Source organism: Heterodontus francisci, chromosome 7 (assembly GCF_036365525.1).
Source record: "Heterodontus francisci isolate sHetFra1 chromosome 7, sHetFra1.hap1, whole genome shotgun sequence".
NCBI classification, from domain to species: domain Eukaryota; kingdom Metazoa; phylum Chordata; class Chondrichthyes; order Heterodontiformes; family Heterodontidae; genus Heterodontus; species Heterodontus francisci.
The window spans coordinates 75,422,414-75,434,715 of record NC_090377.1 but is presented as its reverse complement, the minus strand read 5'-3'; the positions used below and the strand labels follow the sequence as shown (position 1 = coordinate 75,434,715).

General features: G+C 41.6%; 1 protein-coding gene across 4 annotated transcripts in view; it reads left to right on the top strand.

Moving 5' to 3' along the window:
• Positions 1 to 12,302, top strand: part of LOC137372073 (lysosomal cholesterol signaling protein-like) — a 71,669-nt gene that overhangs the window by 46,403 nt on the left and 12,964 nt on the right. For all 4 annotated transcript variants that reach the window (XM_068035440.1, XM_068035441.1, XM_068035442.1 and 1 more), the window contains exons 11-12: positions 3,296 to 3,500; positions 11,855 to 11,953. In XM_068035440.1, the coding sequence (XP_067891541.1) occupies positions 3,296 to 3,500; positions 11,855 to 11,953 (304 nt within the window). The remainder of the gene's footprint in view (positions 1 to 3,295; positions 3,501 to 11,854; positions 11,954 to 12,302) is intronic.

Genomic DNA, 12,302 nt, shown 5'->3' with positions numbered 1-12,302 from the left:
AACGTGGCCATGCCAGCATTGCCCATATCCTGAGAACATGCTGTTCTTAAACTCAATATTATTGCCATGCATATCTCTCTGACCTGTCTACATAATTCCCCCACTATCTGATCTCCACAGCTTGGTGGCCTGAAATGCACACTAAAGATTGTATTTTTTCTCCTTCATCTGTAACTTTACATAACACAATAAACATGGATTTTATTTTAAATAAACTCCATAGAACATCCTTACATTGTGTTGTTTTATCCATTTATTGAATGTGAGCATCGCTGGAAAGGCCTGTACTTATTGCCCATCTCTAATTTCCTTTGAGAAGGTGATGGTGAGCCACCTTATTGAACTGCTGCTTCCATGTGATGTAGATACACCCAGAGGGGAGTTCCATGATTTTGTCCCAGCGACAGTGAATGAACAGCGAGATAGCTCCAAGTCAGGATGGTGTGTGACTTGGAAGGGAACTTTGAGGTAGTGGTGTTCCCATGCATCTGGTGTCCTTGTCTTTCTAGGTGGTAGAGGTCTCACATTTAGAAGGTGCTGTTAAAGGAGGCTTGGCAAGTTGCTTGGCAGTGCAGCTTGTAGATGGTACACACTGCTGCCACTGTGCACTGGTAGTGGAGGGAGTGAATGTTTAAGGTGGTGGATGGGGTGCTGATCAGGCGAGCTACTTTGTCCTGGATGGTGTTGAGCTTCTTGCGTGTTGTTGGAGCTGCACTCATCCAGACAAGTATAGAGTATTCCATTGCACTCCTGACTTGTGCCTTGTAGATGTTGGAGGATTCAATGGAATTTAATCCAGAGAAATGTGAGGTGATGCATTTTGGGAGGACTAACAAGGCAAGGGAATGTACATGGGATGGTAGGACCCTAGGAAGTACAGAGGGTCAGAGGGACCTTGGTGTACTTATCCATAGATCACTGAAGGCAGCAGCACAGGTAGATAAGGTGGTTAGGAAGGCATATGGGATACTTGCCTTTATTAGCTGAGGCATACAATATAAGAGCAGGGAGCTGTATAAAACGCTAGTTAGGCCACAGCTGGAGTACTGTGTACTGTTCTGGTCGCCACACTATAGGAAGGATGTGATTGCACTGGAGAGGGTGCAGAGGAAATTCACCAGGATATTGCCTGGGCTGGAGCATTTCGGCTATGAAGAGATACTGGATAGGCTAGGGTTATTTTCCTTAGAGCAGAGAACGCTGAGGGGGACATGATTGAGGTATACAAAATTATGAGGGGCATAGATAGGGTAGATAGGAAGAAACTTTTTCCCTTAGCGGAGGGGTCAATAACCAGGGGGCATAGATTTAAGGTAAGAGGCATGAGGTTTAGAGGGGATTTAAGGAAAATGTTTTTCACCCAGAGGGTGGTTGGAATCTGGAACACACTGCCTGAAGGGGTGGTAGAGGCAGGAACCCTCACAACATTTAAGAAGTATTTAGATGAGCACTTAAATGCCTTAGCATACAAGGCTACAGGCCAAGTGCTGGAAAATGGGGTTAGAATAGTTAGGTGCTTGATGGCCGGCACATACATGATGGGCCGAAGGGCCTGTTTCTGTGCTGTATAACTCTGACAGATCTGGAGTACTGTGTACAGTACTGGTCTCTTTATTTAAGGAAGGATATAAATGTTTTGAAGGCAGTACAGAGGTTTACTAGAATAATACTTGGAATGGGGGTGCTGTCTTATGAGGAAATATTGGACAGACTAGGCTTGTATCCGCTGGAATTTAGAAGAGTAAGAGGCGACTTGATTGAAACATATAAGATCCTGAGAGGTCTTGACAGGGTGGATGTGGAAAGGATGTTTCCCCTTGCGGGACAATCTAGAACTAGGGGTCACTATTTCAAAATATGAGGTCATCCATTTAAGACTGAGATGAGGAGAAATTTTTTCTCTGAGGTTCGTGAGTCTTTGGAATTCTCTTCCTCAAAAGGCGGGAGAAGCAGAGTCTGTGAATATTTTTAAGGCAGAGGTAGATAGATTCTTGATAGGCAAGGGGGTGGAAGGTTATCTGGGGTAGGTGGAAATGTGGAGTAATTCAGTCCAGCTATGAATTTATTGAATGGCGGAGCAGGCTCGAAGGGCCGAGTGGCCTGTTCTTTATAAATACTTGCAGCCCTATAACCCCCAACTTTTCCGAACACTACATTCCTTCGACTGTGGCTTCTTCTGAAATGTCCCCTCCTTTCACCCCATCATTGGTAGGTGTGTCCTAAGCCATCTAGACCCTACACTCTGGAACTCCCTCACTAAACCTTTCTGTGTCTCCAATACCTTCTCTTCCTTTAAGACCCTCCTTAAAACCTGCCTTTTTGACTAAGCTTTTGATCACCCCTCCTAATATCTCCTCTTTGGCTTGATGTATGTTTTCCGATTTATTCCTCTTTGAAGTGCTTTGGAACATTTTTCTGTATGAAAGGAGCTATATAATTGCAAGTTTGTTCCTGTTTACAATTTCCATCAATTACTTGGACTTAAACTCAGCTCAAATTGGTCAAATTTGTAGATGATACCAAACTAGGAGGGCATTGCAATGAGAGGAGGCAGCTCAGAAATTACAAAATGAATTGAACAAAATATGGAAGTGAGCAGAACATAGCAGATTAAGTGTACTGAGGACAAGCATGAAGTACTGCACCATCAAAAAGACCACCTCCTTCCATGATGCAGCCAGTCTGCTGCTGAAACCTTCATCCATGCCTTTGTCGCTTTCAGACTCAACTATTCCAAAACTTTCCCATTCTCTACCCACTGTAAAATTTATCTCATTCAAACTCTGGTGCCCAGATCAGATCCACTCAATCATCAACCTTGTCCTTGCTAACCTGTCTTGGCTAGCGGTCTGTCAATACCACAAACTTAAAATTCTCATTCTTCATGGCCTTGCACCTTCCTATCTCTGTAATCCATCCTTGCAATTCTACCCCACTTCCCAAACTTCCCTATTCCTCTGACTCGGGCTTCTTGTGCTGCAAAGCTTAACTTCATAGTTTTGGGGTACCAATAAAGTGTGACAGATTATTAATTCATGACGTACTAGGTTTTCAGTCATCAGCTAGGGCTTCCCATGCAGTAAGTTTAGTGTAGTAGGACTAAAATACTGTAATGAAAAAAATTGCCTGTGGGTCTGAGCTTCCATAGTAGATACGAAAATGGTTCATGTCTGATTAGAATTATGGCCAAGTCTGTTTGCTACAAGAGTATTGGGCTACACTGTGTGCTTTCTATTGATTGAGAGCTGCAGTGTGTGTGTTTTTCTTTCCTTCTTCACGTGTTTGTTATTTACAGGTTATTAGTACTACAGTGGTGCTGTCATGTAGCATCATTCTTGCGGGCTCGTCACTGATGTTACTGAGTCGGAGCAGACAGGATAATGCTTATCAGACACTACAACGCAGCTCTGTTTCCAGCAGTACTAGTGGGGATGCTAGACTGAATGAAATCCAAGCAGCTAACAATGTAACATCTGATACAGAATTTGCAACTGGAGAAGGTGAAGATCCTTTTGATACATTATATAGCATGAAATGACAGATTTGGGGTATATTACCCGTTCCTTCATAAAAATTATATATATTTTTTAATTAAGTAAAGATGGTCTGGGGTTGTTTTCCTTTCTCCCACCCTCATCTCATGGTTTACAGTGGGCTTGCATTTTGTTTTTTTCTTCATTTTGGTGTAATTTAAGTGCAGTGCTGAATCCTAGAATTGGCCATAGAATCACCAAAGCAGGCAGGTTGGATGAGCATTTTAGAGACAGTTATTTATCCTATGCAGACTCAGCATATAATTCCAGGCGTCTTCAAAAATGGTCATCACCAGCATGCAAAACACGTAGGTCACCAGATAGTTTAGTAAGTCTGTATGATCTAACAACATGCGATGTGGTTTGTATTTGTCCACAAGCACGTTTGACATCACCCTACGAAGGCTCCATTAGTAACGATTTGAGGTGCACTGACCAGTTCAAAACCGGTTGTGGAGTGCCCAACTACAATGTGCCCAGTTGAATCCTAGTTGACAGTCTATAGGTTTGGGGACGATATGGTTTATGGGAACATCTGCTGTCCGCTCTACACACCAGTGAGTTGGTAAAGAAATGTCAAAGGAACCCGGTAAGGTTAACCATATTCGATTTCTCAAAGTGAGTGCACTGTTGGTGGATAGAGCAAATCAGAGTGAACATGATTTTGTCACAATGTCTGTTCACCAATTTTGCTACAACATCTGAATGAAAAAGGCTAGCTGTAGGGTTGCTGTTTTCCTTTGTCTTGTTAACAATGTTTTTGTTTACCTGCTTTTTTGGGATAGTCAGGCTTTTAACTCTTGCATCTGATCATACAGTTTCTACTTCACTGAAATTATCCTTTGTAACACTTGGAGTGCTGTGCAAGGAGAGGCTTGTTGGGAAATGCTGATCCTTGGGAGGAGTGAAGATAGAGCAGCAGAAAAGCAGTAATGCATATTGAAGTCATTGAAGCAGCAGATGCAAAACAAACATTAGAAAATGAAGTATTAAGCATTTATTCCTTCAAACTTGAAAGCAAGCAGGAACTGTTCACAATTGACTAACAAAAAAGCTTCCCTTCATCCACACTCATTCACGCCCTGTAGAGGTTCTTGTGTTGCTGCTGTTGCTGGTGTCTTTATTTTAAAAAAGAATCTAGGTTTTTTTTTCTTAACTTCTTGTTTGCAAGTTTTATGCTACTTGTCTGTGGAATGCTATTTGAGGAAAAAAAATTGGTATGAACTTCAATGCACAGTGGAAATTTTTCAACGTTTGGGAAGGGAGGAGAGCGATTGAAAAGGTTTAGTATAAGACTGTGCTCCAGTCAAAAGCACTTGAGCCTTATCTGTAAAGATCCTTAATTAGATTCTGAAAATCACGTGATGTTGAAAGTAACTGTTTTCCTTGTAGGATTCAATAATTGTTATTAATATGCTTCTGGTCAAAGGGATCTTTTAGCTTCAGCTGTCCTCAAGTAAAGTAAAAATAGTCTGATGCAATGTCTGGGATAAGGACGGGTTACAAGATGGTTGCCTGTGCTCGAAAATGTTTCAATTCCCAACACCACTTTTCAACACCAATAAGTTTCAGGCAGCTCTTATCTCACAGTTTCAGTCATTCTGACTATTGAGCAATAATAAACATAGGATTAATTTAAAATCTACTAAGAACACAATACAGGCTACATCTTTCCTGCTTAATTGTCAAGACCTTGTGCCTCTATATTACTTACAAATAACTTAAAGGTTATCATGCAAGACCTTTCTTGTCTCTCTTTTATTAACTCTGCTGAACTTTGCCATCTTCTTCCTAACTAACAGATTGGCAATCCTGCATTGCCTGCTTCCTCACTGCATTGACATAGGATCATTGCACAGTCTCATACTTGAATTTATTCCTCCCCAGTAACTCAAAGCTGCAGAACTCCTCATTTTTCTTAGTCCTTCCTAACTCCTCTAATACCAAAGCTCAATGCAACCTGGTCTAGTGTTCGATGTAGTGTAGAAATGTTCAGTACAGCAATCCAGCCCTAAACAAATACTTGTCTCAGTTCTGTGCTTCTTCTCTCAACCCTCCCCCTCCTTTTTATGTTGTACTTCTCTCCCAGCCCGTCCCAAGCTTGTTCCTAATTACTGGATCAAAACCTGACCCCTGAGAGTGAATTACTGTGAAATGGCCATTTCAGCTCAGTTCCCAATGTTGTGTCGCTGCAGATGTTTGTTTCTTGGTTAAGAACAGACAATACTTTCAGGAGATAAAACATTAACTAATTTGATTGAACCCCAGCTATCTGGCACAGGTACCAGTTTAAAGGTCATAGCTGTATTTTTATGAAGCAGAAGCCTTACCTTTTCTAAGCCTGTTCTTTGTTGAGGCAAGTGTTTTTCATAGGTTCAAACTGTGTCCCTTAATGTTCATGGAAAGTAAGGTTAGACATAAGAGTGTCCATAAAAAGTCTACATGCTTGGACTTCAATAGCATTTTCTAGATAACTTGAGGAATAAATTATAAAATACATCCTAATTAAGTACCCAGACCTTTAGATCTTACTAAAAATTTGAAAAACTAACAGAACAACAACAACTTGCATCTATATAGCACCTTTAACATAGGCACTTGACAAGAGTGATATCAAACAAAATTTGCCACAGAGCCATGTAAGGAGCTATTAGGACTGATGACCAAAACGTGATCAAAAAGGAAGGTTTTAAGGAGCGCCTTAAGGGAAAAGAGAAAGGTGGAGAGGTTTAGGGAGCGAATTCCAGAGCTTAGAAACTCAGTGGCTGAACGCCCAGCCACCAATGGTGAAATAATTAAAATTGGGGATGCAAAAGAGGCCAGAATTGGAGGAGCACAGAGATTTTGGAGGGCTGTAGAAATTCAGAAGTGAAATTAAATCCATACCTAACTTCTGTAGCTTATCCAGGCACATTTCATCCAGTTTTGAACTGGATGAAAGAGTACCTGCTCTTAACAATTTCTACTTTATGGCTGAATTATTCATTCTTGATTTGCCTCATCTCCTTTTACGCTGTTCAACTTTGCTGTCCTGTGGTTTGGTCTTGGCCCTTTTATTTTTGCTTCTCAATTTGAAAAAATCTAACCTGTTTCACCTTTTGTAATCCATTTGGAGGAACTGTCATTTGGAAACTGAAATGCATAGGGGTTGTCTAGCGTTTAAGAAGAATAGTGATTTGTGCAGAGTTAACTGCTCTGCGCTATTGGTGCCCTTGGACAAGGGGTGGGGTGGGGGTGGAAAATCAGCCAGAGTCTTTTGCTTCTAATTGAGTTCCAGTTACCCTTGCTGGGAAGTGCCAATGTGGGAGTACCAATTGGGCATTGGGTGTGTACATATCAGGCTCAGCTGTAATGTCCTTCATGTTTAAGTAGCCTACTGACACATGGGAGTAATTGGGCTTGGTAGCAGCTGTTCGGGCACTAGGCCCCTTAAGATTCCAAGATGGCATGCGCAGTATGTGTGCGCACATCTGACAGGAAGTGCACCAGATGCTATATCAGTGAAGGAGATAGTGCATGCTCTAATGTCTGCCGGCAGCATGCACAGCAGGCAGATCATGACATCAATCAGCATGCAAGGCTGATTGGCTGTCATTTTGGAGATATATGCTCCAATCTTTACTCTCTCTTAACCTCTCAAAGCTGAACATGCGTTGGCAGCAGGAAGGACCCTCCACCAACACAATTTAAAGGGATCATCAACAGGTTAGTTTCAGTATTACTTCTTCTGGCTGTTGTTGCAATTCTACACATTTTGGTTGCTTTTTCATGTTTGTTAAAGGTTTCAGTAGTCTACAGGAAGTGGTCTGGCTGGTGCTGAACTACTTTCTTGGTGACTTAAATGCTTGTGCATAAAGAAGTTGCTTCCAGACATAGATGGCCTCGTAGGCCTTCTTCCTGGCATTGAACATGGCTGGGAGAATGAGCAGAGGCCAAGCAGAGCAGAACAAGCTGCTAGATGAGGAAGGAGGAGAAGAAGGGCTGTCAGCAGGAAGCCATATCCGCAGAGGGTCTTTAGGGAATAGATCTGTTGGAGAACAGATGCAGGAGTGCTGTGATGCCCTGGAAGCCTCTTTGCACATTGGTAACTCGCGTCATGATTACAGCAGTCTGTGCTTTCTTACCAGCAAACTGAGATTACATGACAGCAGTCTGAGCTTCCATTGCAGCACTCACACAATGGAGGAATTTTGCTTCTGCTGCAAGGGAAGCTGAGACATCAGCCATCAGATGCTGCATCATAGTTGGCTCCACTGTTCTGTTGATGGAGGTGCCCATCTGTTCCCATTTTGGAATGGATGGGCTGCAAACTCTGCACAATGCCCTGTGCAAAGTTGGTGCTGGACTTCTCCATGCTCCTTGACAATGAATGCAAGCTTCCCAATGCACTAAGCATTTGGGTGTTTGCACCCAGCTGTTGTCTTCTGTAGCCTGACTCATCGAAGTCCTCATTTGAATCCTCTGCAGCAGAACTGGTGTGTGACCTTGCTGTCCAGTAAGCGGGCACCTGCACTACTACGTGGAATTTATCAAGGCTTTTGACAAGTCCCACATGGCAGACTGGTCAGAAAGTAAAAGCCCATGGGATCCAAGGGAAAGTGGGAAGTTGCATCAAAAATTAACTCAGTCAACAGGTGTTTTTGTGACTGGAAGGCTGTTTCCAATGGGGTTTTGCAGGGCTCGGTAGAAGGTCCCTTGCTCTTCGTGGTATATAGCAATGATTTAGGCATACATGTAGGGGGCATGATTAAGAAACTTGCAGATGATACAAAAATTGGCCATGTGGTTCTTGGTGAGGAAGAAAGATGTGGAAGATATCAGTGGACTAGTCAGGTGGGCGGAAAAATGGAAACGGAATTCAGTCTCAAGAAGTTTAAGGTAATGCACCTGGGGAAGGGGAAATAATGCAAGGGAATGCACAATAGATGATAGGATACTGAGAAGTGTAGAGGATCAGAGGGACATTGGTGTGTATGTCTACAGATTCCTGAAGGTAGCAGGATAAGTAGCTAAGGTAATTAAGAAGGCTTATGGGATACTTCCCTTTATTAGCCAAGGCATAAAATATAAGAGCAGGGAGGTTATGCTAGCACTGTATAAAACATTAGTTAGGCCGCAGTTAGAGTATGGCGTACAATTCTGGTCACATTATAGGAAGGATATGATCCCGCTAGAGAGGCTACAGACGAGATTAACGAGGATGCTGCCAGGACTATAGGATTTTAGTTATGAGGAAAGATTGTATAGGCTGTTTTCCTTTTAACAGAGGAGGCTGAGGGGAGATTCATTTGACGTGTGTAAAATTATAAAGGGTCTAGATAGAGTGGATGGAAAGGACCTGTTTCCTTTAGCAGAGAGGTAAATAAACAGGAGCGTAGATTTGAAGGAATTGGTAAAAGGGTTAGAGGAGAATTTAGGAGATATTTTTCACCCAGAGGGTGGTGGGGGTATGGAACTCAATTTCTGAAAGGGTGGTAGAGGCAGAAATCCACATCACATTTGAAAAGTACTTGTTATGCACTTACAAGGCTACAGACCAAGAGCTGGAAAATAGGATTAGGCTGGATATTTTGGCTGGCACAGACCTTATGGGCCGATTGGCCTCCGTCTGTGCTGTCGACTTCTTTGATTCTATGATTCTATTCTTTCTCCCACCCTGGCTGCAGCACACTTGTGTCTGGTACTTTACCAAATGATGTTCCTGCCTGTATCCTGTTCTGTAAATTATTTGCAGTGTCAGTCTCTGAGCTGGTGGCTGCTACTGTGAAGTAAAGTGATAGTGTCCCTTCATTCTTAACTTTCTTTTGGCTCTTCCTCCATTGTCTGTGCAGGGTGCAGTACTTTAGTGGCTGAAATTAAAAAGGGACATGGGTTAGGTTACAGTGAGGGGAGCAGAGAAAGTACAAAGTGTGTGCTCACACCATCATCTGCTTGCAAGTCAGAAGAAATTGAGGGATGAGTGAAGAAGAATTCAGTATGTGGATATCTTCATCTTCAGTCGCTTCAGCCCCAGAGGTGGCCACGACCTCAGCAATAGCCCTCCCCATAAATCTCCAGCACTGTCTCCACCATGGGGGTACACCTCTCCCCTCTGGTTAGTTCTTGCTGTCTCTGGTTGTACACCACTTTCTCCTGCAAGAGAGAGGGAAGGATGTCAGTGAGTGATGTGCAGTCTGTGTGCGTGATGTGATGTTGCTGTCATGGTGGAATAGCTGGCAATAAGTGTGCAGACTGAGATGTGGGCTTGAGGCTTGCAACAGTGCTAAGTGTGTGAGAGGGTGAAGTGAAGCATATAAATGTTTGGTATGAGTCCTGATTGACGGTCATTGTTGGCAGGTGAGTGTTGGGTATGTGTTGAATTAAGCATTGGCTGAGGTTAGTTTTGCAGTTCGTAGGATATGGCATTTGAAGATGCATTCACTGGCTTTGACCACTCGTGTGAGATCATTAAACTTCTTCTTTCACTGCATCCATGTTCTTGGAGCTTTACTCCTGGCATTGACCTCTTTAGCTATCTCTTGCCACTGCCTTCTGAGCATGTCTCTGGCCTCCCATCCCCCTGAGAATACAGGAGATCTCTTCTGCATTCCATCTCTTTAAACAAGACCTCCAAAAACTTTGGTTCTTTCTCCCATGATCAGTCATTGGTGATGTTACATCGCACACTATTCCCAGTGATCTCAACACCTCCACCAGCCACAGTGCACCTTCCCTTTAAGAGGTGCACACTAGCATTAAGTAGTGCAGGCTTGCTTTATATATTGCTTGGCAATAAAAATGAAAAACTGACTTCCATCAATACAGCGCCGTTCACGACCACAGGATGTCTGAAAGCACTTTACAGCCAATCAGGTACTTTTTGAAGTGTAGTCACTGTTGTAAAGTAGGACACGCAGCAGCCAATTTGTGCCCAGCAAGATCCCACAAACAGCAATGTGGTAATAACCAGATAATCTATTCTGATATTGATTGAGGGATAAATATTGGCCAGGGCACCAGGGATAATTCCTCTGTTGCTCTTCGAAATAGAGCCATGGGATCTTTTACATCCACTTGAGGGGGTAGACAGAGCCTTGGTTTAATGTCTCTGAAAGATGACACCTTTGACAGTGTTCCACAGCCTCAGTTTTGCACTGGTGTGTCAGCCTTAATTTTTGTGTACAAGTAGGACTTGAACTCACAACCCTCTGACTCAGAGGCGAGAGTGCTACCAACTGAGCCACGGCTGATGCTGTAAGGATACTGGGCCCCTTGCTGATGTGTGCAGCCAATGAACAGCAGTGGGAGTGCTGGCTGCATGCAGAAATCATAGTGAGCAGGCAGTGCGAAGATGCCATTCATATATCACTGGTCTATTGAACTGGTGGTTAATCGCACATCGTTTTTGGGAGTTAACCAATTTAACCCCCATACTGTCCAGAAAGAAAGTTCTCTCTGCTCACACTTAGAGTGGTCACTTGTGCATGATACCATGAGCTGTCAGCCCTCTGACAGCGATACTCCAACAAGCAGTCTATACCTACTGAAAAACAGCAGCAGAAAAAGTGAAAAAATTTGAGCTAACAATTATTACATTTTAAAAAGAGAATAATGCTGAGGCATATATAATCACCATTTCAAGTGAATTTTGACACTTGTACTTGTTAACATTTTTGTATTTCTATGTAAAAGCAAAGGGAATCTTGAAGTATTTTCAATTAAGATTTTCTTAACTTTAATATTTTTAAGTTTCATTGAGGAAACAGAAAATGCTGAAATTATTTTTTGATTTTGTTTCTGAATTTGAGCATTTGTAGTTATTTTCATTTTTATAGTTTGGTTATTTCATTAGTCTTTCAACTGTTTCTGTTTTTGACTTAACTGGATTGTGTTTTTTCAAAATATAAATCTGTTTTTATATAACTAGAAATATGTATTGCAGTTATTCTTTACGGTATTTAACAGTGTGTAGAATTCGACCACTTTGTTAAGATTGCCATTTGTCTGCATTAATGTTATTCTGTTAGGTGGGTTTGAACAATTGTGATTTTAAGATTCACTTTTCTCTAATTTTATGCTGTGTTATATTTGGTGCTTTGCTTCAAAAATGCAGATTTTTTTTTTAATCGGCCATTTGAAAAGTTTAGATATGTATTTGAAAAAGTGGTTTGAGACTTTTGGAGGACTTCAGACCAATATTTGAAATGTAAAACTAAACACAGTATATATTGGGCTTGAAATGTTTCAGTTCTTAAAAATTTCATGCGTAAAATTCTTATTTTTTTCTGGACATTGTTAAGTATTAAAAACTGATGTTTAAGGTACTTCTTCTTTACTAACAGAAATCTGTGCATGTCAAATGGAAAATCAAGGCGTATTAAGTTGTGCCAGCCAGCAAGTTCTGAATAATGACAGAAGTATGAATGAGGCATTATTGAGTGGTATGTTTATTAAAACAATATTGATTGTCTAGTGAAGCACCCAGTTTAATAACTTAATGTTTTGATGGCTAAAAGTTTACAAAAACTATGATGCCTACTGTAGGTTCTTTATGCACACTAATCTAGAAATCCTTATCCAGCCAAATATTATGGTATAGTACTTGACAAGGAGTTGGTAATTTGGCTAAAATGTTTAAAGTTTAAACAGACTTCATTCCTTGTAGCATAACCTGTATTTATTTCTGTTCGTACTCTTTATTTTTGAGTTAAATAATTGCATTTCTCAACCAGGGACTAATACAGCAATAACTTTTTGATCAGTAGGTTTATTTGCTGTGAGTCTGATGTT